The sequence below is a fragment of the Pagrus major genome, chromosome 5 (genome assembly GCF_040436345.1).
Source record: "Pagrus major chromosome 5, Pma_NU_1.0".
Classification (NCBI taxonomy): Eukaryota; Metazoa; Chordata; class Actinopteri; order Spariformes; family Sparidae; genus Pagrus; species Pagrus major.
Window position 1 is genome coordinate 26,240,227 of NC_133219.1, and position 21,495 is coordinate 26,261,721.

General features: G+C 38.3%; 2 protein-coding genes across 3 annotated transcripts in view; one reads left to right on the top strand and one right to left on the bottom strand.

The window, feature by feature from the left end:
- Window positions 1–20,714, bottom strand: part of babam2 (BRISC and BRCA1 A complex member 2) — an 85,428-nt gene extending 64,714 nt beyond the window's left edge. The window contains exons 1-4 of the mRNA XM_073465498.1: window positions 20,603–20,714; window positions 19,769–19,915; window positions 17,065–17,141; window positions 13,159–13,253 (exon numbers count right to left, since the gene is read on the bottom strand). Of these exons, the coding sequence (XP_073321599.1) occupies window positions 13,159–13,253; window positions 17,065–17,141; window positions 19,769–19,905 (309 nt within the window). The 5' untranslated portion in view covers window positions 19,906–19,915; window positions 20,603–20,714. The remainder of the gene's footprint in view (window positions 1–13,158; window positions 13,254–17,064; window positions 17,142–19,768; window positions 19,916–20,602) is intronic.
- rbks (ribokinase) overlaps window positions 20,091–21,495 on the top strand; it is a 45,047-nt gene continuing 43,642 nt past the window's right edge. The window contains exon 1 of one of the 2 annotated variants that reach the window (XM_073465500.1): window positions 20,091–20,144. Coding sequence is in view for 1 of the 2 variants with exons in the window: in XM_073465499.1 (XP_073321600.1) it covers window positions 20,944–20,985 (42 nt within the window). In the remaining variant the exon portion in view is untranslated. Of the gene's footprint in view, window positions 20,145–20,921; window positions 20,986–21,495 lie in introns of those variants that run through there. The other variant, XM_073465499.1, reaches the window with a different exon arrangement.

Genomic DNA, 21,495 nt, shown 5'->3' on the forward strand with positions numbered 1-21,495 from the left:
TTAATGTTGTGGCTGATCAGTGTATATACAAATATACATACATATATACAAATATACATACATACATATACAAATATATATACATACATATACATATATAAACATACATATATACATATATACATACATATATATGTTAAGCTAAATGCTTAAAGGAACTTGGGGCAGGATCTGTGAAATTATAAACATGCATTTTAAGTTTTTTAATGCTAATGGGTGATGAAGCGTTCAAAACCAAAAAGAATGAGCCCACCCACGTATCTCTCCATTGCCTTGAACAGGCTGTGTGCTGCATAATGTACTGCAATTCGGGCTCGAATTTCCCGCGCAGTCCTGCGGACGTGACGTCAGATGACACTGAATGCGCGTCCTCGACCGGCTTTCGACTTGGATACAGGAAGTAAACAAACGCGGTGGACCCAAACTAGTGTTTGGGTAGTAATGGATTCTGCTACGGCCAGCAAACGACCCACCATCACACAAAGTCCACTAAAAAGTCATACTAAGAAGAAAACAAAGGTTTTATCAGCGGCATGTTGTGAGTCGAAACAAAATTACGAGCAAAGCGGGCTGGCACCTGAATAAACATCGGATACGTGTTGGACTCATGGAGGTAGCTTCAACTTGAATTGGGACTGAAAACAGATGCTGACATGGCTCATTTCCTAGTAACCAGGTAAGAAAACATTACAGGTCATGTTTAGAGCTTGATTTGAAAATCATATGAGATCACAGAGGACTCGAGTGACCTAACGTGCAAAGTAGCGTTAGCTCCAACATGTAACTTAGTCCACCGCTGTGTAACACTGAATAGTTACAGACTGTGCATTTTCCACAGTCCTTTAGTCTGAAACCGAATAGTTAGAAATATGTCCCTTTTATATATGGGACCGAAAGCCCAACCTGTTATCCGGGAGGTGACGTTAGCAGCTGGCTGTAGCCACAGGCTAACAGTTTGTTTGTGTCTGTGTAGTAACATTAGCCGCTTACACACAGCAATCCCTTATCAGAGACGATATCTCTGTCCCCCGATATGCCGTCTTTGCCTTCGCCCGTGCCTTTCAGACTGCATCAACCGTAACTGTAAATCGCTGCGCTTGTGTGTAGCTACACACAGCGAGCAGCTTCCCGGCTGCTTCGTGTGTAGCGGATAAGACCAACGCAAAGGGGTAGCCTCCTGCGTCAGGTATCGACGCGAGGGGCACTTGACCAAGCTTTTTTTTTTTTTTATAAACACTTTATTGAACAACTTTCAGTTACAGTCATAACATTGACTTGGAAAATACAAAACAAGTCTGGCATCTCACATTAAGGCACTTGACCAAGCGTCTGACGAATAGGGATGAGACGGCATCAGCTGCACTGCTGTGAAGAGCTCATGCGCGCTCCCACGCCGGCTCGGCTGATGGCTGCAGTTACCCTAATGGCCGCAACGGCCGGCGAGTCACTATTGAGTCTTATTTCTTGATCCTGCCCCAAGTCCCTTTAAATTGACAGGCTAACATGACAATGTTAACAAGCTGACATTTAGATGGCAATGTCATTAGTTTTTCTCGGGATTGCCAAAGTCACCATATTCACTTTGTGGGGACTCTCTGTGTACTAAAATACATGGAAATCCATCCAGTACTTATCAAGAGAAACGTCCGAATCTGTAGGATTTAACCTCTGGGAACCAGGCATTATTATAGTTTCACGCTAATCGATCTGATACAAATCCAAAGTGGTGGCCAGACAAAACTAAATCAACACTGTCATCCCATGATGCTATCATGGCTAAAACCTCAGCTATGGCTAATAACAGTACACTGCACTGGTTAGTCTTGTATTGTACTGAATGTTCTGACTTTCAGTTAGGTAAGTGTAGTGCTTGAATGCTGAAGCAAAACATTGGTCGAACACAGGGGGAGGGATGGTGAAAAGCAATGAGCCAAAAAGCAATGTCCATGTGTAGCAATATGTGTGTGTTTGTGTGTAGACATGTGAGTCTGTACAGACTCTTCCCTGAATTGATTTTATACGCTCTGCTGAAGGCTGTGTATGCCAAAACAAATCTATGTGTTTTTTTCATGAATAGGATAAGCCCTGCGTAAAATGTACAGATTTGATACATGAAAAAACAAAAGATGTTATAGTCACAATCTAGGCTATTTCAGAGCTGAGATTTAACTTTTGATGATATAAAATCAAAGAAAAATGATCTACATGCCCTCTAGATTATACTGTATGGAAGAAGGCTTTAGGCTTTATCCACATGGGGTCGGCATCATAGCCCTCAACAATACTGCCTGGTTCAATCTGGACCTTATAATCCAATTATTTTGTCACAACACACTGGCTAAACCGGTGTCAAATGATTAAACCTAAACTTGGCTTCTGATAAAACCTGTCATCGCCATTTAATAAACCACTGATACCTTCCTTATTTGAAAAGAGCACATATCTGTAAGGCCATTTATAATCGTATTACCTTAAAATATTAGGACTTGATTCAATATCAATGTTAAACACTGCATATTAAAAATATATTGGATTAACATTAGAATTTAGCATTCTGTGTTTTCATGTATCAGTGTGTCCAAGCTCATGTTAAAATCACAGTCAAAATAGCACAGTTGGTAGACATAAATATTATAGAACATTATGCCTTTTAAAAGAAAATGCTTTTTCTTCCTGCTTATTGATTCATTTATTTAAATTACACCTATTCACATGAAACAGACAGACTGGCAGTGTGGGTTTGAGAATAGAATGAAGAAAATATTTTGTTCTTCAAGGAAAATTAAGAAAAACAGCCATTTTAAAATGATGCAAAATAAGCGGAAAATTAGTCGACAAGGACTTGACAGTCTCAAAGAACTTTAACTAGAAATCATTAGTTATGGAAGAGACAAATGGTGTGTTCAGATTATCAGGTACAAAGCAACAGGCCACAAGTCATTTTCAGTGGAAGAAGGTGATATGAAGCTACACACTGATGCCCAACACTTGTTGCATAACAGGCAGGACATGTTACAAATCAAAGTACTGAACAAATTAAAAATTAAACTGGTAACGCTGTAGGAAAAATCAATATCAACACAGTCTTTAAAATAAATCCTTCTGGGACACTGAATATTTCTGTAGCAAATTTCACTGGAGTCCATCCAATAGTTGTGAAGATATTTCACGCCGAGCTACTTGTCAATCTCATCGTGGTACAAGAGGAAAAATCGGGAGATCACCAAATTCAGCGGAATTTATCCTCTGTGGACCCCGAGTATCTGTATAGATGTTTCAGTTTGAACCAATGTGGTGGAAAACCAAATGTGACTGACTGCCATCCAGAGACATGGCAGTAGCATGGCTGAAAACAATCTACCATGTAGCATTACATGAATAAAGAGAAAACTGCTTTGTCTAAACTTGTGATTTACTGTATAAAACTAATAGAAATTTCAACATGAGCCACAGAGCAGTGATTCCTTTAGGATACAATTTTAGTAAGTCTAATGTATTGTTAATATGTTGAGGTGAAGGGAAGAACTCAACAGAAACAGTGTTTTGCTTTAAGAACAAAATGTACACCTAAATTGGGCATCTTCACACTGAATAGACCCAAGTTGACAGAATTATGTCTTCCTGTGCCATCCGTCTGTACCATCTTCGATCCAATATTTATCTTAGGCCAATGAGAGAAGGACTGGCATCTGAAAATGCAAGATAATTATATAGGCCAAGAGCAGATATTTGTTTTTACGTCTTAAATGTGATTTTTATAGATGCTGGCAACCTGATCCAATAAATCGCTGCAGACTTGAAAGTGTGAGGCATTAAAAAACTCCCAAGTATTAAATTAATCTCTGTTAGTCTCTAATTCAAGTGTGGGCTCACACCCTGTTTCGCCCCCGGAGAGTGCCAAGTCTAAGATCATGCTAAATTGCTCTTGTCATGTGTTTAAGACACTTGGCATTCTCAGCCCAGTGTTTTTCTTTTTACTGTGATCTGTGCGGTTTGTGTCCAACACAGTGCAACTTGTTGACAGAAATAGCACTTTTCTGAGTACTTTTAATGAGATTCAGTAACTGTTTTAGCTCAGTACCAATCCACAGTGATGGCTGATACTATTGTCCCATCTTAGTCTTGGCACTTGCGTATCTTGTTTTTACCCATCTATCAGCTGGTGTTTAGGAACTGCCAAGCCCCTTTCCACTAGCCATCTCTGGTCACAAACAATAGCCTGCTTACTAAAAGCATTCCCAGACCTGATAGTGAGCCCTGCCAATAATAAACTCTAATAAAAGCTGGAATGCATTATTCCCAAAAGCGGGAAGGAAGCAGGAGCAACAGTTGGTACACTATGCCCAGGTTGACATAAACTTGTTTTATGGGCCATCTGAGGTCCATTGTTAGAACAGTAACAGGGGACGAGCTGGAGCAGCAGATAGGAAGTGCTCACCAATGCGTGGCATTCAGGATTACCAGGGGGTAATGTGAAATTGGGAATGTTTCCTTTTCCTTGACTGGCGAGTGCTTAGTTTGGCTTTACACTCCATTTTCTTTATGGGAGTGTTCCTGATATCTAAATTACAAACAATGTCTCATTGTACGGGACCATAACTTCTCAGAGGAGTCTTATTTTTCTTAAAAATGGGAAAATAAACAATTCTTACTGCAAATATATACAACGACCGATAGCAGGACAAAATACTGACCAATGAGTATGACTGACATGAAAGCATTAAAGGATAAAGTTAGTGATTTTCTATTATTTTCAACAAATCCAATGAAAAAGCCAAAACCAACTGTGTCCAACAGTCCTAACCTAACTGTGGCACTCAGCCCACAGCCCATTCCTACTAGAAATGTAAATACTTAGAAACAGGTCACAATTACAGTATAGTTTCAATTTTTGAAAAGGCAAAATCATTTTAAGGTTGAACCACATGCATCACAGCCTCGAAGCTTCTACTGTTACCATGGTAAATGATGTCCAGACCAGTATCTGATAAAAGGTGACATTGGGTCGGCTGCACCAAAAAAGAGGCAAACAAATGCAGCACTTCTGTGATGTACACTGCCCGGCCAAAAGAAAGTCACCACCTGGATTTAACCAAGCAAATTTCTTAAACAACCATGTCGGAAGACATATTCTGTGGTTGTGGAAAAGATGTTACTCTGTTTCAGAAGGGTCAAATTATTGGCCTGTATCAAGCAAAGAAAACAACTAAGGAAATTGCTGAAACCACTAAAATTGGGTTAAGAACTGTCCAACGCATTATTAAAACCTGGAAGAATAGTGGTGAACCATCATCTCTGAGGAAGAAATGTGGTCGAAAAAAAATCTTGAATGATTGTGATCGGATATCATTTAAATGATTGTAAATTCAAATTGTAAAAAAATCAACAGTAGAACTCACGGCTATGTTTAGTAATGAAAGTAAGAGCATTTCCACATGCACAATGCGGAGAGAACTCAAGGGATTAGGACTAAACAGCTGTGTAGCCTTAAGAAAACCACTTATCAGTGAGGCTAATTGGAAAAAAAGGCTTCAGTTTGCTACGGAGCATAAAGATCTGACTCTGGAGCAATGGAAAAATGTCTTGTGGTCTTATGAGTCCAGATGTACCCTGTTCCAGAGTGATGGGATGTATCAGGATAAGAAGAGAGGCGGATGAAGTGATGCATACATCATGCCTAGTGCCTACCATACAAGCCTGTGGGGGCAGTGTTATGATCTGGGGTTGCTTCAGTTGGTCAGGTCTAGGTTCAGCAACGTTATGTGCCCAAAGCTTACTATCTGAATATACTGAATGACCAGGTTTTTCCATCAATGGATTTATTCTTCCCTGATGGCACGGGCATATACCAAGATGACAATGCCACGATTCATCAGGCTCAAATTGTGAAAGAGTGGTTCAGGGAGCATGACACATCATTTTCACACATGGATTGGACACCACAGAGTCCAGACCTTAACCTCATTTAGAATCTTTGGGATGTGCTGGAGAAGACTTTATGCAGCAGCCCACCTCTCCCATCATCAATACAAGATCTTGGCGAAAAATTAATGGACCGAAATTAATGTTGTGATATTGCATAAGGTTGGTCAACGAAATATTAGAGTGTGTGACCTTTTGTTTGGCCGGGCAGTGTATGAGTTGTCTAAAAACAAGCACACATAAAAACCTGCGAGGGGGCATTTCTGTTCCACGTGCACAAATGTGGTTTTACAAGCATGGGGGTGTGACGAGCGCAAGCTCGACCCTCCATGGTCACAACAGCTCAACGCTCGCACACTTGTCAAGTGGACTTTTGAACTCTGGATGTAGGGACAGTGGCTGATGTCTCCACTCCAGTCCTTGTCTCTTAATAGACTCATAATTACAAGGATTAGGGTTTTAATATAAAGCATATAAGTAAATAATAAACATTGGGGACTATTTTCAGTGCCTTATTAGTACACATTTGTGGTTGTAAACCGTGATCTGCTTTGGCCATATTCATGAGGAAACATGCCCAGGTCAACATTGAGACTTGTGGTTTTAATAGTTTTAGTACTTGTTAGTGGGATATATTTATGGTAATTGTAGAAAAATTGAAAAACAAATATTTTGATGTGTTAAACCTAGCAGTTTCTACTGCTTTAGGCCAGTTTCTGCATTAAGCTTCGCAGTTTCTACATTCAAAATTTAACATGATACCCTATCAATACTGTTGAATTTTGTGCGATGCCTTGCAAAAAATTAAAGGGGGGGATACCAATAGTACACTGGTGAGTTTATCACATTCAAAATCCCCTCTTTTACAGAGCAAGATTAACATTAGTTAGTTTAAATATGGGCTTTTCATACAGTATATCTGTATTTGTTGTTCTTTCTGCCATGCAGAACTTTATTGAAAGGTTTGTCAAAAATGAAAAATAAACTGCACATATTCAGTAAATATTACACACTAGAATGGCCTAATTCTCAAAGTGGATATAGGTAAGGTTAAATTGAAGGGCAACCTTGGTCATTAAGACTACAAAAAGCAACATGTATCAACAGCAGAAGCTACGTCTTTCCATTAGTGAAAATGTTTTATTTTTTTCTCTTTTCATGATAAACCCACAACTTGCTCAGTTAATTGGCCCAAAGCAAAAAAATCATGCTAATTAAAGGCTGCCCAGGTTGGGGAAAAGAGCCAAACAATAAAAATTCCACACAATGCAATAAGGACCATTTTTGGAATTTCCAGTGGGACTAGACAGAGCCTGCCTATACCACACAGCATAATACTGCAGGAAAGATAAGTGGAAACATGTTGATGTTGTATCTAGAGAGGCCATCGAGGCTAACCCCAGGTCTTGGGCACATAGGCACACATACTGAGAAAGATGCAAAACAGTGGGGAACTCCTAGAATGTGCAGTGCCTGAACGCATCAATGGACAAGTCTAGACCAGACAAATGATACATTATGCACAAAGAAGGGGACAGAGGGGCAGGCAAATTGTAGTATTAGGTGAGCAAAAAGAGAGGTGCAATCAGAGATAACTATTCTTATGTGCTGCATACTTATCCCTATCTCACGGTAGAAGATAAAGAGTTGTTTATGTTCTTTGGCCAATGTTGATTACATATATGTCTGTAGAAATGAAGTATCAAAGGCAATTACATAATGTAAAAGGTTACATAGTAGGGAGTCTGTTCAATGACACCTACTGTTCACTGTTCATTCCTTGTATGTGCTAAAAATACAACAGGGCAGCTAATAACTGGGGGATAATGCAACTGAAATCTTTTGTTTCTCATTTTAAGAGTTTTACGATTTCTCATATTGTTTTACAGTTGCAATACCTTTTATTCCCTGAACAAATGTGTATGTGTACGGTAAGTGTCTACAACAAATCATGGGAGGTAGAGGATGGGAGACAATCGATGATTACAGAACAGTACATCACTATCACAAAATGACCATAACACCAAAACAAATACACCATCATAACCAAAAATACAGAGCTTACAGCTTTTAACATCAAAGTATTTAATGCAAATGTTTGTATAAAATGTTAAGTTGAAATTCAATTCCTTTCTGAGGTCAGTTACTGAATTAGGGAAGAAAAAAAGAACCATGTTATGCAAGAGTACATGTTTTACGTAAGCGATTTAGGTAGTACTGCTCTCCACCTTCCCTCCCTCATTTCCTGCCTGTGTCTTTGTCATTTCCTCCTCTCTGGTTATTTTTCTCAGAAACTAATGAGTAGCCCTACACTGCTGTATTCCAATCACTATGTTTGGTGAACACGCGTCTTTCCAAACTCCTCTGCATTGGGCTCATGTTCCTCCGCCCAGGCATAGTTGAACACAGCCTTAAATGTTGTTAGCCTGTTAAACTGACAGGAATAAGGTGTGTTGTCACTTGTAAACCACTGTTTAAACCATGGTGGAAACAGCCTGGAAATAGTTCTTGCGAAATTTTATAAGTTTGGGTGAGAAATTGGTGATAAAACGTATTTATTTCCACAATAGTTTGGTTAAGTAATGCAATGTTTGATTATTTAAAGACTGGGATGGCAAAATAAGATTCCAACAAAGACATCTGCCTATGTCCAAGTCTCCTTCAATATCACATGCAATTAAACATGTGAACATACTTTGTTCATCAAAGTATGCACACAAAAACTATAATGCTGTTTATGCGACATTTAGTTGCCAGTTTTAGTCTCCCCTCATTGATAGACTGGGTGGACTAAATATAAGAAACATCTCTCTGTATAATTTAATACAATTCAAAAGCATCTAAAGCCTCCCAACAGAACATTCATTTGAATGATGGCCTATGTAAAGAGATGCAACAAAAACTGAACATAATAATGTCATAAAGGTAGGTCATGTCCTAAATATTAAGAGTTAGATAAACTGGTATCTGTCAGAACCATGACCTTGTGTTCTTTTGTGCAACCAAATGAAAAAGACAAACGATGAAGTCAAACGACACTTTGTACGAACTGGTTCATTTGGCATATCCCTGCCTTAATTGAAGGGCTGTTGTATTAGACTGCATTAGTTTCATAACCTCACGCGCCAGATGGTTTGTTACACAGAACCATCTGGAAAGGTGCAGAAACTGTTTGGAAAAGGGCGTAATCAAAAAATACTTGGCAGGTGATAGGACAAACCATCTGTCTATCACCATCTATCACCGGCTAACTTCAACCAGCCAGATCAGCAGTTGAAGAGCACCATCACCAGCAGAGCCAGTTGGTACTGTAAATCAGACTCTTACCAAATCCAGTTGAGAGAAGAGCACAAATGTTTCTCATTGAGAAAGGCCTTCATCACTGTAATTTCTAATCTTTCAATAAAATAAACTCAACTTCTGACATAACTGATGCTATAGCAGCTACGGTAACTTCTTGAGGAGTCACCATTTTTGTTTTCAATCCAACAGTCTTTTCTCCTGCAGGTCGTCACACCTAAAAAATGCCTGTTGCTGCTTGCCAGTAGTTCCTTAAGGGATGCTGATTTGTTCAATGTCTGTACGTTTGGCCACATTGCATTTGCGTGCTCTCACAAATCCGACTACTTCTCAAGGCAATTAGTTTTAGCTGTATACCTTATCAACTCGCAACCGCGTAGCACACATACTGTATACACGCTTTCGTGCACAAAGGCTAGAGTAGGCCAGCATAGCAGTCCCTTTCAGTCACCCACCACATTGATTTGGGTTTACAATAGTTCTGTTCCCATGGTAAAACCAACATTACATGTTTTGTACCATTTCAAACTTTAACTACAGTCTCTACATGTTCACCACAATTAAGTAATCTCTGGTAAGCTGCCTTTTAACGACCAATTAGATCGATGAAATCTTGAGGTGAGGCTGTTATAAATGTGTCAGAGTGGTCAAGTGATGATTTAAGTTAAGGGGGCAATCATTGGTCAATCTCAGATTTATTTCCATGGGAAAAGGAACAATGGCTCCCACTTGGCCCAAAATAAACCCATTACCGACAGATGACGTTCCACAGCCCACAACCCAAAATTAGATTCATGAAGCTAGTATGAGACTTAACATGAATGACCAGATTAAAAAAAGCTTTACAGTATGTGAATCAAAGCACTCTGAGGTGGAGAACTGCTCTGGTGGCCAATTAGCCACAGTCTGGATGCCATTTAGCCTACATTTGCACTTGACAATGAACCCTTGCACCCTAGCAACAATGAACCTCAATAAATTTGTGGCAGACTTCATATTCCATGGCTCATGGAACTGTTCTGCTATAAAAGGTTTATTTGTGGGTCATGAGGCCACTCATCATCAGCAGTACTATTAAAGTCTATTTCATCACTTGTGCATTGTGGTTTAAATGTTAAAAATGACTTTTCTTAATAATCACTAAGGATTGAGGATTTCTTTACTATTGTTGCTGTAGTATTTCATGTTTGAGTGGCTACACCTTATAAAAAGATGGCATGCATGCAGTGTTTGGAGCCACGATTTTTGGGAGAATGTTAAATACAAAATACAAAAAACAATACGGTGAGAACAGTATACCCAGTGAGTGCTACAGAGTAATATCAAAATGTTACGAGAATTGGTATTAGATGCATTATTTTAGACATTAAGTGGTATTGTTTTTTCATTTTTCAAGAAAGGATATCACCATATAGGTGAAAAAACAGGGTGACTACAGGGTTCTGGGATAATACACATTCCTGATTTCAACTGAAATTGAATGCTCATTTAGAAAGCTCTGACTCAAGCCCTGGTTCAGTGGAAGTCTAACTTGCCAAAAACTTTTATAAAAATAACAATTCCAATGTGCAGAGTTGACCTTGCAGGTATTGTGCATGTTTTATTTATTTATTTATTTTCTTTTGCAACAGCAATACATTTCTCTCTCTAAACAGAAACATGGATAACTAACTACTCAGGGTCTGGTGACAGCAGGGAAAAACACAAGGCTAAACAGAGAAGCTAATGATACCCTTGGTTGGCTGTAAACAAGAGCAATGTGTTGCTGAGACATCAAGAATTCAACCAGCCATTGACAGAGGACCTAAAATTAGCCTAATGTTTACCCCCGCTTCTGAAGGCCAAAAGTGAACTGCACTCCTCAAGGATTCTATCTGTCAAGATAAATTGAATTATCATTAGCACACAATATTTTTTTTTTCATTAATCAGTAGAATCTTATAATTTCGTTAAACAAATAGGTCATATGTTTCTTTAACCATCTGTTGTACAAGTAAACAAAAATGTTGTCCAGGTCCATTTGTTTTAAGAGGATTCTTTCTAAATCCACACAGCCAGTGGTCAGCTGACAGTAAAAAAAATTCCCCAGGGGATATGGGGGAAATTTAAGGAATTGCTGGGAATTCAGTCTTTTAAAGAGTTTCAGGGGGTTGTACTTACTGAAAATGTACAGGATAAAGGAGGGAGTAGGAGAGGGGGGTCGCAGGCTGACAGACAGAAGAAGGAGGATTATGAAAGCATGAACAGCAAAACACAGCAAGAATATAAGTGAGAAAAATAAACAAGCCATGGGCTGCCAAGCACTGGCTCAGCATTGGTACTTCCCCTTATGTGCACAGCTGGATTTGTGAGACGGTGAGCAATACTCCCCTCTCTTCTCCCAGACTCTGACACAAGCAGGGGAATTTAGCTTCTCCATGCTAGGCTGCTTCAAAAATAGCACTGGATAACTGCATGGTAGCTTAACAACAACAAGGAAGTACTCCATACTAAATGTACTCCTATCAGGGCCCGATAATGTCTCTAGTCAACACTGTACTGAGTCGATGACAGCCAACAGACATTCACTTCCCAATCGCTGTCCGACTGCATCTATGCATGTGCATAGGTCAGGGGCTAACACCTGAATAATGGGTTGTCCTAACCCTAACCAAGCCCAGACCATTCACGCATGCATAGAACTGCCTGAGTTTCTGACAAGGAGAAGCATTCAAAAACAAATAAGATTTCATACCTAGTGTTTTGACTTTACTTCTTGGCCTAATAACTGTTGTTCACAGTTACAAATTGTAAAATAGATATTAAGACACCTCTGTAAAGTAACCTATTTGGAAAATATACTACAAAAGTATGTACTGAGTATTCTTATCTTCCTCTGTAAAAAAGAAAAGACAAAGAAAAAGAAAAAAAGCAGGATCAGACCATTCAAATAATTGCTCAGGACTAAAAATTAGGTGTGGTTAAATGAGGTCTGCAGATTATCTGGAATTTACTGTATAATCCTGTTGTAACCACTTTTTGTGATGCGGCAGCTTGTATTAATATACAACCATTAAAACCACACCTCATTTGAAACTAGACAGTGCTGATGCAATCAGCCCTTAAAAACCAGTTCTCATACGAGACACACAATAACTGAGTCTATATACTCTTATCTCACCATTTTCTGATTAAAGTTAAAATGTACTTTAACACTGGACACAAGCTCTAAAGTTGTAAGCTCTAAAGTTGTAATTATAAAGGCTAAGACAGAATAAAAACCCATGTGTTTACCCTCCTGGTACATTTTCTGCAAGCCTAGCATTAACATGAACCTCATAATCTCTTGAATCTACTGTTGTTATTGCCAATCATCTGAGTGCCGGCTAATCTATACTGTCTTTACTACAGGGTCAGTTAGCAGACATGTTCTACAGAAACTAGTGCAGCCCCTTTGTCCTGTTTGGGTTAGCTTGCTAGTGAATCATGGCTTCACAGAGATTTACTTTGATCTGCAGATAACCAGTAAGTCAAAACAGAGTTTATGGCATAATGAAATACAACTGTCAATTATTGCAACATATCCAGCTATCCAACACCACACATCCATGGTGGCTGCAGACTGTTAGTTTGCTTTTACAAAGTGATTGTACTGCTTCAACTCCCTCTGGCTACTGGGATCAGTGAAGTTGTGATCAGCATTTGACACATCTGTCTGACATTTAAGACCACGTAAGTACCATGCAATATGGGGAATGAATGAAAAATATGTGCTTTAAAAAGTGGGAAAGAACAAAAACAAATAATATGGAACATGTTTTTTGTGCAGCAGAATAAAAAAACAAAGCATATATTCACTGTGCAATAAACCACATTTTGAATGCAATAAATCTGCATTTTAAAGTCTTCCAGAAAGAACAGAAATGTAATGATTATAACATAAGCGTAGATACTCACTGGTAGTTCTGAGGGCTCAGGAAGAAACTCTGCATCTTCTCCAAAAATAAAATCTGGTGGCAATTCTGGATACCGTGCATTGAATATGATATCCCCTATGAGAAAAGAAGGAAAACTGATTACCTGAATAATGACTTAGCACACTAATTCAGACAACATGAATTCAAAATGTGACTTGCTTTGGTTTCACTGTGCACTATAAAATGATAACAATGTATCAAGGGATCAACTTTCATCTCATAAGAGCTCATTTTCATCTCTCTGTAAAAATCCCTCTGTCATAACAAGTGCACAGAAGAACTTGTTCTGAAAAAAGATTTCATTTTTTTCAAATTGTAATTTTCTCAATAGTAGTGTGTCAATCTTTCTTATAATGTTTGTGTTTTACAACAGTGCTGAAATGAGGGAAACTGCAATGGGAGCAGTTTGACATGATCTTAACCAAGTAAGTCTTGGATCTGACATGCAATGGCTTGTTAAGGCAGCTGTTTTTTTCGGCGGCTGTCTCAACAACCGCATGATATGCAGCCGTTGAGCTCTGGGTTTTTTAATTTAAGTACCTACGGTAATGAGCAAACTTGACATTTACCACTCAAGCCACTCAAATACCGTCAAACAGGTCTGTCTTGTGAAGATAATTGCATAGGTATTTTTAATATAGCAAACAAGCAGTTCTTAAATCAAGTTTAGGAGAGGAGTATAACAAATTTAGCTATATGCATAGTGCATTTAGACAAGACAGAAAATAAAACTACAGACTGAAACATGAACACGTATCACATTGCCCAGGCTGGTTCACAATGTTCTGATTATTATGTTACACAATTCTATTTGTCTGCTGCAAGACTGTTCTGTTCTGCTTTTTTTGCCGTTCCAGCGCCAGTAAGAAGAGACAAACTTAAACACATGGAAGTATTTTTCCACTGGAGAAGAGTCAAACAAGGAGACGACAGGATGTGCAGTAAATCTGTTACAAACCACTGGAAGTCTGTCAGAGATGTACTGGCATGGTTCCAGAGGGAACTCGAGGTCTTGGAAGTGTTTACAGGTTACAGCATAGGATTTTATATACTGCTTTGTACATACAGCTCACGCAAAAGTGTAGTCTAGTCACTGCAGAGCGTGCCTTCTCAAAGTCTTACTATATTTCAGCTGGACATTTTAGCAAGGTCGTATGGGTACAACATGTACACAACAACAAAGGCCACAAATGTTTGTTTAGCAGTACCAGCCAGGACTGTAGAGTGGAATGGGGCTGGGCCTGCATTAATAGGGCTAAGCTGTGTGCAGAGTGTGCCATGCTTTTGCACGCTATCAGTAGGCAAGTCCATAGACTGGCAGACACAAACCTGCGGCCCTGCATCCTTGATTAAATAAACCTTCTTCCTCAGGCTAAAGCACAGGGAGGTGCAGCAACTAGTACAACAGCTGCAGAGATGTCGCGTGCCAGTGGCTTGTTCTTTTGTGGGAGGGGTTATGGATCTCATGTCTCCATGAATTAAAGACTTCTCCCTAAACTATGACAGAAATAGTGTACACAGTGGTTTATATCAACTTAAGAGTAAAGATAGGGTAGATTTAGATTAGATGGCTCTATCTCAATGAAAAAACCCAGGTCCACATAAAAGTAGCGCTTACGTTATTCCAGGTAAATCAAGTCATTTGCAGAAAACATCACTCAGCATTTACCTTAAGGCAAAGTGTTGTCAAAAATAGTCAAAAATGGAAGTGTTCAAAACTTCTTACAACGGTCGGAAATCTCATTCTGCTCTCACCCAGATGGTAACAAACACTTTTAAATGTTGACATGTAACTGTGTGGTATAAACAGCTGCCACAATTTGTCAATGAATGGGTTAGGCTGATTGAAAAAAAAAAAAAAGTATTTACACCCATTTAATTTAACTTCAACTTTGTGGGGCATATAATGTGCAAGCCATGCCCTCAGTCATGGAAATTCAAAATAAATCAAGAAACCAATATAGGACTGTACGTCAGCAAGCTAGACAGCTTAATTGAGCTTAAAAAACGATAAGCCCCATGATGAAAATTCACCACAATCATGAAACAATTTGAAAACTTCAGGTACAATTTTTTTGTAATTTTTTGTCATTTCAGAGAGTAACTGATTAGTGATTAATCAATAATGAAAAATAATTGTTAGTTGCAGCACTTATTGCATTTTCTTACACTTTCCATACATATTCTTCGAGTCTAGCTTCAACATCCTGACAGCGGTCACAACCATTTCTGCCTAGACAGGTTTTTAGCAAATTTTGCAACATAAACAAATTCTACTTCCTCTAACTAGACATAGGTTGGTTTTCCCCAAGCAGGGCCACATTTGCAACAATCTTTATAGACAGAAAAACAAACCTTCATCATCATACTCTTGATCAAGGTAGCATGGAATATTGTTCCCAAACTGCAGATGTTTATTATTGACTGCTGCACATTAACAGACTTCTTTGAAACCCTGTGACATGAGCAGGCATCTGTTCAAAGAACTCCTCAGTAAGTCATCAGCCACAAAAACCTGTTTCACCAATCATGCTGGCAGATCTGGCCTGCATTGCCTCCTGTATCTTTGAAGTGGGTGACAATATATAAATGAGAATATGTGAAATAATGTGTGCATTTATCCAGACAAATATGTATTTTAGCAAGCTGTGATATAAATGATTATTTTGTACTCATCAGCTAGATCAGTTTGACACATTCATGCCCTGAACTGAGAGATGGTGAGACTGATAATATCTACTTCGGACGTGTGTGTACAGACAGGCCTGACATGGGTCGTGTGAGTCACCATGATTCCAGTAACACTAAGTTGAAATCATTCTTAACCATGATTATAATCACTTAGCATTTGGTGATGTTGCCCATTGGGCACTATAGAAGGCATGCTCATAAGGGAGAGTCTCTGATGTGGCGACTTAATTCAGAAATGAGAGACCCTTCCAGTAAAAGTTCAGTGGCACAAACTACAACATGTTTACTGGTATCATTTCAATGATTACAGAGCACCATAATAGGAAATATTCATCTTGTTTTTGTACTTAAGGAATTCCTGTGGGTGCTTTTGGTCTTACTGCTTCATAACTGTAGTTACAAAACATTCCTATTGTCACGCTAGTTAATTATGCATTTTGTTTCAGTGATGAAGAAAGTTTACATGGTATCTTCATGACAAACCTCTTTGTACTCAACTGAAGCTCTGGTCAAAGTATTTCTTTTAACTTCTAGTTCTGTACAGTTCTGGTTAAATTTTTTTTAAAAAGTGTGTTGAATAATATGTTGATTTCACACATCCACTGGAGTTGGTGACTTCGGCTGGTGATGACCTGAAACCATCTCTCATTTTCAAACCAGCCGACAGCGAGACAGAAGTGGATCCCGCGACACTAATCAAGGTTTAACTGAAGAATCAAAATAATTCAGCACTGATACTGATTTTTCTTTTTCTAAAGCTCATTGCTCTAGACAATGAATCAATTAAGCTGAGCACAGGGGGCAACCTGCAAATTCAAAAGCTGTCAGAGCACAGAGAACAAACAAATGTATTTAAAAAAAGACTAAATTGAGCAATCAGCATGTCTCCACATCTAAATGCTCGTTAATTTGCTTAGAATACATTAACACATACAGATCAACAGGCTAGCCTGATTATACTGTAAGACTGTGAAGAGCCTTAGCTGACCCCTGGTCCTACTATGCCTAGTACTACTTTGTGACTTAATAAGGCAAAGCAATCTTTGCCGATAGTTTCTCTCCCGAGAATTTCCAAAAAGCCAACAATAATAACAACTCATCAAAACTAAATAAACACCAGACTTAATATCAGTGGTTATCTATTCAGCCAACGTCAGACTGGTGTGATTCTTTTGAAAATGACTCATTTACTTACATTTCAGGGTTTCTCCAGCATAGGGGATGTGAAGTTTAAAGCGATCACAGCAAGGACCAGGGGTCAGAGATGTGCATCTGAACATGGGGGTTAAAGAAAACAACAAAAAAATGTGATGCATACAACAGAATACATATACAATACATAATACAAAAATACATCCATGGTTAATTAAACCACATTATACAAAAATAACTACATATTTTGGCTGAGATCTAACCCTGTAATCTGTACTTACTTCAGTAAACCTTTAAAATGATATAATGTGGAAAAAAGGGCAAATTTGACATGATGTCAAAATTTTACAGCTGCAACAAACTATTAATTGCACTATCAATTAGTCTCTCGATTATTTTCTCAATTAATCAATGAGCTGTTTGGTCCCTAAAATGTCAGTAAATGGTGAAAAAATGCTTTCAGAGGTGAAGATAACTTCCACAAATGTCTTGTTTTGTCTATAATCCAAAGATATTCAGCACAACTGTCACAGAGGATTATAGAAACCAGAAAATATTCACACTTTTAAGAATTTGGACATTTTTCCTTTAAAAAATGAGAAAAGAAAGGCAATTAATTTGATCTTTGAAAACTAATCAAATAATCAAATACTCATTGCAACAACGACTTTGTCTCTTCCAATAAGCCATGAAAACAGGTCACTGTTAGTGTTGTACTAACACGACAGTTATCATTCTGTTCTAAGTAAACGGTCCCCTCACAAAGCTGCCAGAACTCAAAATGCCTGCATATGGTCTTGAAGCTGGGACCGCTCAATGCACCCATGGGACATCCAGCTGCTTGTCTGCTCAAATGTTCATTGCCTGTTATTCACATTTGCAAGAATAACAAGGAGTTTCTTGATGGCTAAATGTATCAACCCAAACATGTTAATGTTTTCAACTTTTTCAAGTCTGTCAACTGTCATGACTGAAATTTATTACAAGATTTAGGTTAGGGAATTTTTTCTGGCACTTAACCTGCAAATCCAGCTATGTTTAAAAAACAAACCAAATAAATACATAAATTGATGGTAACTCAATATACAGTGAAGCATGTAAAGTGGCCCAATTCACATTACATATTTGTGTAATTCATTCACACCTTATCGAAATTTCATATTTCTCTATCACATGTTGATTTTGGCTAAAATAATCATTTAAAATATCTCCATTTTCCTTTTAAAAAAAGAGTATTGTTTTGTCATCAAAGCCAACATGGGCATGAAGTTAAAATGTTCCATCTTTAGCACCTAGCAGTGGTGGTATCATAAAAGATGTAGACAACACATAGACTACACCATTTTACTTAAATTAATAATTTCCCAACAAACAACATTCAACATAGAGTCGTGGTCAAAAACTTAAGTTAAGAATTTAAAGAACATGTACATCATGGCAGTCTAGAGTTCCAATGATTTCTACAACTCTCATTTTTCTGTGATGGAACGAGTGGAACACATTTGTCACAAAAAACATTCATAAAGTTTGGTTCATAATGAATTTATTATAGGTCTTCTGAAATGTCACCAAATCCGCTAGTCAAAAATACAATATTCAATTTGCTGTACTGAATGACCAAAATTGGTCACTCACTACAGCAAATTGAATGACCAATTCTTGTGATGTAGAAAGTTTTGTGAGTCAGATTTGTTTTTTGGAATAGCATGTAACTTCTGAGTGATTATGATTGATAATGGCTGATGACTTATCTGGGTCCATTTTAAAAGGAGCTCAGCATTAATCTGAAAAAGCGTATTACTGATATGAACAAGTCAGGATGTCACTTTGAAGGTCAGATTGGTCACTTGGAATTTCAAAGCAGTTACAGGTCCCAAGATCAACTGTGCAAACAATTGTTTGGAAGTATGAAGTGCTAAAATATTAAATTGTTAAGTACAAAGTGTTAAAATTCTAAGTCCACTGAAAGACCTCATGACAAGAACAAAGCGTAACAAAGCTGTCATTACAGATATCTTCAATTATCATCCTATACTGTATGTGTGATGGGTCAAATGACAGCATCTGAGACGTCGTTGTAGAAAATATACATTGGAAAATCTCTCTTTAATATTAAGTCATAGGTACGAGTATAAAAACCTGCAAACTATGTGATATGATTTCAGGTAAAATCTGATCACTGATCTTAAAAATATGTTGCATTAAAAGCTACTGTCATGCTTTAGCTAAAATTACACTTTGTAGAACCTAAACAATATATTTGGCAGTTTCCCTGACAGCTATTGGATCTGCTCATCAACGTTGCCACAGTTTTTGCATGTGCTGAAAGCATACCAAGCAAAGTTTGAGTATATAACCAATGGCATAACATTAACCCAAAGTATTATCCGAACCACGTACATTGAGAAACAGTACGGTTATCATTAACAGAACTCTTTCAAATGCTTATTTGCAGTGGTGAGGAATATCTCCAAAACCAGCTACTATTTCCACTCACAACTCTACTACAGCTTTGACTCGTCACATTCTAATTATGACTCATTATGAATATGAAAATATATATTTATATGAGTAAATACTTAGCCAAGCAAAAATAATATCATCTTTGCAGGTTTTGCCCGACATTCATCCCCTCAAAATTCTCATATATTTTAAATGCAGCATAACTGCAGTGAAAGAGGGACTGAATGGACCCGGTGCTTCACATTAAAAACAAAACAAACGTGTGGTTCACAGTTACTCCTCACCCAGTCTTGAGGTCTGTGACGCGGAGGCAGTTTGTGGAGTCGAGTCCTACACGGCCGTTCCGCACAACGCTGCACAGCAGGGGCCGCAACTCAGGTGAGATACGGTGCAGTGCAACCTCAGGGGACATGTTGTTCATTTTATCCACTCTGAGGAGTTTGTGGAGATACAGCAACACTTTACGGAAATGCTTGAACGTTATTCATTTAAACAGTATTGTGTTACACAATAAAAGCACGTATTTGCAGTGAGGATTCATAGGACATGAGCCACATCACGTAAGTGACGCGGTCATTTTTAGCTGTCATTTCCTGGTGTCATGGAAGATTTTGTGGGCTATGCACGTCAGAATGACATTCCTGAGATTTTAGGTTTCTGGTAAGTATTTTGGAGAAAATTTATTTTTAACGAGAAGAATAGGCATGCTGGCAAAGTGTGTTTACCAACTCCATATTCCTGGAAGAAGTTACATGATAAGCAAATCATATAAGGGCCAACAGTTGTGTCGGGGATACAATTTTACCCATGACACTGCTTGTCCTCTGTCGCTCACTATAAACTGCCTTGAAGACACACCACACAGGAAACACAAATCAGTACTAAACTGATGTCCTACACTTTGGTCAGCGTTAACGCTAGTTGTTATATTCAAGTGAAATAAGTATAAACGCTACGTTGTTAGGATGTAAGTTACTGGAAGCTTGGTTTCGTTAAACAATATTAGCTAACCAGAGAATGGACCGTCACATTGCTACAATTTGAACGGTAAGCTTGCTCGAAAATAACCTGTTTAATATTGTCCATTTAAATACAACATGCGGTGTGAGTAAGAGTACCTGAAAGCGCTGGAAGTCAGATTATTTAAGCGTTAACGCCAATGTTTACTTCATGCTCTCAAAATTTCCGGTACATGTTGTTTGGGTCCTTTCAATAGCCCCGTACTTAGCTGTCTGTAATCATGCCTGTTGACAAAATAAGTGTTTTCATTCCCAGCGCCAGATGTCCCAGCGATATATTTCTCATAAATAAAGTTTTGATTTATATGAATATACTTTAAAAAAAATCGAAGCAACACTAAATGCGTATGCACTGATTTAGTGACGACAATGGGTCAGGCAATAGCTATATGGTTAGGCAGCTGTCAACATGAACTTTGGCCGTCACTTGTCAGTAGTAGATGTTGAGTCCTCCACTCTGCAAGAACAAATTTCAACTTAAGGTAATTATTGTGTCACATTTCTCAACATCAGTTTGACTCAGAACACTGTATTTGACTATAGCGTCCCTCTACTTAAGCTGGGTCACATTTCCTTTGAGTTTCCTTGAGGGCGAATCATTCCACAATGCTGCTATATTTCCGGAGTTGGAAAGAAGATTTGGGTACAGGTGTAATCAGAGCGTAGCATAAGATTCTTGGACCTGTAAATTGTCATTCTCTATGGGCCCCTCCCCAAATTCACAACTATTCATTATAGTACCTTTGTGGGCGCTCCTCACATAAGGACCCTGATACTCAGTAGAGTATCAGTAGTACTTATATAGGCCTACACATTAAAGAACATAAGTAATAATAACTAAGTACAACTGGTGTAAAATTGTGCTTGTACAGATAAACAAATGTATACTTATATATTCATAAAAGTCTATATAGCATGTGTAATCTCTGCTAACGTGCATGACTTTTTCACTTTTTCCCATATTGCTATAGCCCAATAAACAAACAATCCAC